At 32.2% G+C, this 6047-nt stretch overlaps 1 protein-coding gene across 10 annotated transcripts in view; it reads left to right on the top strand.

Moving 5' to 3' along the window:
• LOC106876006 (F-box/LRR-repeat protein fbxl-1) overlaps window positions 1-6047 on the top strand; it is a 336358-nt gene that overhangs the window by 216360 nt on the left and 113951 nt on the right. Inside the window, exon 1 of one of the 10 annotated variants that reach the window (XM_014924362.2) lies at window positions 2604-3471. The exons of the other annotated variants lie outside the window; for them this stretch is intronic. Within the exon in view, the coding sequence (XP_014779848.1) occupies window positions 3379-3471 (93 nt within the window). The 5' untranslated portion in view covers window positions 2604-3378. Of the gene's footprint in view, window positions 1-2603; window positions 3472-6047 lie in introns of those variants that run through there. 10 annotated transcript variants of the gene reach the window in all.

The raw sequence follows: 6047 nt of genomic DNA, 5'->3' as shown, positions 1-6047 counted from the left end.
TGTGTGTGTGTGTGTGTGTGTGTGTGTGTGTGTGTGTGTGTGTGTGCATAAATAGAATTTATGTCTAAGAATTAACCTCCAGTAACAGAGAGTAGTCACCATGTTTTTTTCTGTATCTGCCACCTCTGGAGAGCATTTGGTGTTACTTAAATGTGCATTTATATAATATCCAGTTACCTAATACCCAGTGCAAAACTGATTTGTAAGATTGGCTGAAATGGATCTATAATGCTCTTTACTTGGATTAATACATACATACATACTTATATACACACACGCATGCATGCACAGACACATATGCACATATGTATAATGTATATACATGTGTATATAATTAAAATCTATATTTATATATAATAATCAATGAAATATGAAACAAAATATATGCCCTATATGTTTTCATATTTTTGCTAACAATTTAAACTGTGGTAACATATGCAATGGAAAATTGATTTCAAAATTATTTAGTTCGTTTATAGTCACATAGTTACAACTTTATAGAAAAGGGGAAGGGGAGGTTGTGTGACCTGGTTGTCTCTTTCATTGCCATTAACAGTGTAAATGTGATGAATTTGCCTTTCTCCTGAATCCAACACAATTGTGGACTCATAACTCTAGAAGTAATTTAAAACAGTTGATTTTGTTTTCTAAAAGCATTACTGCAGTACAGTAAATGTAATAAATTTTACAAGTGCTCTTGCAGCTAACTATTCTCAATGCTCCTTTGGCGTGTGATCCACAAGGGAGATTACTTTAGGTTACTTTTTAAATCATTTTATACATAGTTAGCATTGTAAATGTATTTTCTTCAAAATTCTTACTATTTTACGGAGATGTACTTGCATAGCAAGTGACCTGATCTGAGATCGTGTGCTGAAACGAAAACAATTGCAGTGTGGAAGGTGTTTATAAGCCATTTAGGAAACACACTAAAACTGTTAGATTCACTTAAACATTTAAATTTAATTTGCCAAAATATTTTCGTCGCTTTGAGACCGCGACCTATTCACTGACAAAATTCTCGGATGCAGCACGAAATTTTGTCAGTGAACAGGTCGCGGTCTCAAAGTGACAAATATATTTTGGCAAATTAAATTTAAATGTTGAAGTAAATCTAACGGTTTTTGTGTGTTTCTTAAATGGCTTATAAACACCTTCCACGCTGCAATTGTTCTTACTATTTTAATAATAAGAAAACCATATAATAATTAAAATAAACGTGTAGATCACCCACCAAAGTAAATTTGTTCACATAGATCACACGGAAAGCAGCACTAACACAAAGTAAACTAAAAAGTAACCTAAAGTAATCTCCCTTTAAATTGTAGATCACACGCCAAAGTGGCACCTTTCTTTTTCTTAAGAAATGATGTGAATTTAGTGCTGGTTTCTTGTAAAAATGCAATTGCCTTCATCTCATCACTGATCACATTGTAAAAATCTTTACATAACATCTTACGGGTTTTTAGAAATTGAAAAGTAAACTAAAAAGTAACCTAAAGTAACCTCCCTTTCAGATCACACACCAAAGTAGCACTATATTACTATATTCTCTTTACATGAGCTACATCTAATCTTGTGGTTCCTTGTAATCTGCTAGACACTACCCAATTGTTGGCATTTAGTACACAGTAATAAATACCTACTGACTCCCTTTCTACAAGTGAAGCAAGGCTATTTCTCATTTCACATCTATTTCTTTATTTTAGTAATTAGTTCTTTGCCATATTGGCATTTAGGCTTTTTGGTTCAACATTATTCTTCCATGTTTAGAATATTCTATGCAATTCTTTTTTAGTACTCTGTTGGTTACAATGACTTGATCCAATGAATGGAACAGCCTGCTCCTGAAATTAACATGCAAGTGGCTGAGCACTCCATAGATGTGTGTACTCATAATGTACCTCTCAAGGAGATTTGGTATAACACAGAATGTGACAACGCTGGCCCTTTGAATTACAGGTATTGTTTATTTTTACCAGCTGAGTTGACTGGAGCAATGTGAAATAAAGTCTCTTGCTCAAGGACACAATGTGCTACTGGGAATCAAACCTATGACCCTATGATTACATACTAAACACCCCAACCACTAAGCCATGTGCCTTTATCCTATACAATAAGGACAACACAATCAGTATATCAATGTTTCTCTAGCTATTCAGTCTTGAACCTCTTTTATAATGTATGAAAAGAAAGTGGTCTAAGGACAGAACCTTAGTGAACACATATTTTGTACGCTAGATTTCTCGGTGAACTGAGAATTGCTCTGCCATTTTTGTGAATAACATTGTAATTTGTATCATAGATGCTGAATGTTAAACGTCACATAATTTATAACAATTCTATGATTATATTCTCCTCTCATTAATACAGCAACATCTAGTTTATAATCCAGTTTCAAGATATATTTGTCACTCTGTTACATAATTCTAATCACTTAATTGGGAAGTTTAATCCTTTTTATGCAGAAAAAAAAGTAGGACTTCTATTTCAAAATCAATATCTTTTGAGTTCAACAGCTTGTCATGTTTTATCAGGTCAAAATTTCTTTTTAATTATTCATCACAGAAGCTAAAACAGTTTTTTTTTCTCTGCATTATATTTCATATCCCATATTTAATTATTACTTTATAGATGGGAAATATTTGTAAATCAAAACTTAAACCACCACAAATACAGGACAGATAATAATATCTACCAAGAGAAGAGTTGTTATGTTTACTGATACATGTTTACTGATAGCCACAGCCCCCTATTGAGCCAACTTTCATTACTATATCAAATTATTTGTTTAGATGTTATGATGATCTTTCTCTTCATTCAGTGAGTGTCAATAATTTATTCAACTTCAGTGAAATCATGTGAGTCGAGTGATTTTGGTTGAGACAACTTGGTAATAGACGAACAGGATTTACAATCTACTGAAAGCTGAGCTAATGCAGAATTGAGATAACATCACAACAAAGTAGTTGTGCTCTTATATATTGTAGCAAACTCGTTCTTGTTTCAACTTGTCATAAAGCTTAAACGTTATAGGTCCAAACAAACATCAAATATTTTTTTTTTTATTTGTTATTTATGATGCATGTGTAAAACATTATCTTAAATGTTCAATGGAGCCTTACTCGGCAAAAACTACTTCAACATGCTACACATGAACAAAGCTGCAACATTAATTGTCACTCATTAATAGTTCGAGAAAAATCCAACTTCATCAAAGATGGGTATGTAATTATGTGAGCATTTAAAGATTTCGGTATCCTTAAAGATTCTGGATATCAGTCAGTTAGAAAAAACATTAAGCAGTCAATATCCTGGATATGTGAAACAACTCTTTATGAGAAGAAATCTCAAAACATAACAAAAATTCAAAGGGAAATGCAAAGTCTACAGGACATACAAGAAGATTTGATGGGGGAAGAATTAACATATTTAGGACAAAGTTCCAATTATGGCGTGACAGAATGGCAGGTGAGTAGTCAAGGACTACATAAGTTATGTTTTAATCAAGTGTTCATCATTTCTATCTTGTTTAATACAATTCTACATTTAAGAGATGAGGAATTATGTACATTATTTACATTATTTACATTTGACGGATATTTGTCCTCATCTTGTTTCTTGTTGACACAACGTTTTGGCTGATATACCCTCCAGCCTTCTTCAGGTGTCTTGAGGAAATTTTGAACCAGGGTTCTCATTCCTAAGGTATTTTTCTATGTTGTTGTTACTATTATTATTATTATTATTATTATTGTTATTATTATTATTCAGGTCACTGCCTGGAATTGAACTTGGAATCTTGGGGTTAGTAGCCCGTGCTCTTAACCACTACACCATATGTTGTTTTCCTTATAATTTCCTTATAATTAATGGGTTCTTATATTATCACAAGGACACAAATATCAAAAGCAGGTTAAAAATCAAAAGTGATGTAATTTTGAATTAATTTCAAAAATGAAGAAAATATTTAACTTTTGAAATATTTGATAAAAAGTAAAATGTTCATGATGAAAAATATCAAATGTTAAGTGTTCCTTATTGAGTATATTTTAAAAAAAAAACAGCTTCAGGGAAGATTATTGATTTGCCAAAATCAAAATCAAAGGATTGTGATGACAAAAGATTGGAAACCACTGTTACAGACTAATTAAATTGACTCTAATACTTGAATGGCATTTACTGTATCAATGTAGAACATAAGATTTGAATTTTGAATATGAAACAATTTAACTAAATACCATCAGAAAGCATTATTTTTTCCAGTATTTTATCAATTCTATCAGCTACCAACCTTATTTTCCCTATAATTGCTGGTGATTAATGACTGGTATTTTCAATCAAGCAGCAAAGCTCATCGGTTAATCCTTTCGTGACTTACTCTAATGAATAGACTGCTGATGTGTTTTAATCAATGTTTAATATAATAAAATTTGGAGAAATTTATTAAATTATCTCATAGTATATTATATTGGTGCTGGCCAACTGAAATCTCATGATATAATTCATACTTTAATGAGATTTTAATCCAAATTATAATTTAAATATAAACACAATATTACAAGTTATCTCAGTCTGGTAATAAAATGTTAAGCTGCTTCGCCAGATGCTCTCCATCTTGAAATGCTAGTTTCCACAAATATCATAATAATTGCTAATATGTATGCAATCCTTGGCGTTTATAAAGAATTTAGGTAGCATTTTGACCCTTTGTTTTGTTCTCTTTTCTGCTTACAGACTTTTAATCATCTTTGTTTTTATTATAAGTTGATCTTACTCTGTAAACATAGGTCTTATGTCTCAACCTTAGCTATTAGTAGGGTTTTAATTTTTTTCCCTGTTTTTTTGTCAAGTAATTTCTCTCAGTATTTTTCAGGAGTCTGTTGTGGTTAATTTCAGGTCAGTCCTAACACAGAAGAGTAATGACCAAGGAATTATTGGTCGTATTTTTTCTGGGCACAAAGTTCTCAGAGTAGCATTAGCTAAATGTGTCTTATTTCTTAGGCAGTAAGATATAATTTGAGGCAATTATGTCTACTAATTCTAGCAGTTTGAACTACTGCATAGAGGCTTCTTTGTTGTCTTTTTTCCATGCTTGTTGTGATATTTTCAAAAGTTACCCTTTATTTCTTTCACTTGTTTTTTTAAAAATATTTTGGCATTATGCTATGCTTGAGAAAAAGACCCATCAAGCCAAGTAAAACCTCAGTCATGGCAGATAACGGTGTCATGCAAATGGTTCCCATGCCAGTGGTATGTAAAAACACCCATTACACTCTCAGAGTGGTTGGTTTAGGAAGAGCATCCAGCCATAGAAACCATGCCAAAACAGACTGGAGTCTGGTGCAACCTCCCAGCATGCCAGCCCTGGTCAAACTGTCCAACCCATGCCAGCATGGACAATGGATGTTAAATGATGATGATGATGATGATGGTGGTGGTTTACTTTTTACCTTCTAGTTTTTCTCCCTAAATTCTTGTGTTGTTCATTGCAGAATTTTCTCCTATGGAGTTTAATTTAGCATAAAGAGTGAGTTACTGGCTGTTTTAGTCCTCAAATAACTTTTCCTTTTCTGTACAATGTGTGTTGTGTATTTTATTACCAACCAGATTAAACAGGATAATGTACGTTTAGTTACCCTTTTTGAATTCCTCTGTATTATTAGATCTTTGCTTGAGTTTTAGTTTATATTTTACTATCCAAAAATAAACTTGATTAAAGAATCAAAAAATTATCCTGGCAAAGTAATTTACTGAAATTATTGTAAAACTTCTTGATAAACGATGAGCAGAGTTCTGTATTTTTAGTGAGAAAGATTCTGATAAAAGATAAATTTACTAACTCAATTTTTTCTAACTTCTCTTTTTCTGATTCACTGTAACCTTAAGCCTAAACCCTAATCTCAACTCTAACCATGAATCTTAACCTTAACTGTGGCCCTGCCCATAAGCTGTAACCTTAAACCAAAACCCTTGGCTTACAGGAGAAAGAAACAAATTGATACACAGATAGATAGATAGATAGATAGAGAGAGAGAGAGAGAGAG

Source organism: Octopus bimaculoides, chromosome 2 (genome assembly GCF_001194135.2).
Source record: "Octopus bimaculoides isolate UCB-OBI-ISO-001 chromosome 2, ASM119413v2, whole genome shotgun sequence".
In the NCBI taxonomy this organism is placed as follows: Eukaryota; Metazoa; Mollusca; class Cephalopoda; order Octopoda; family Octopodidae; genus Octopus; species Octopus bimaculoides.
This window is presented reverse-complemented; position numbering and strand designations above follow the sequence as displayed.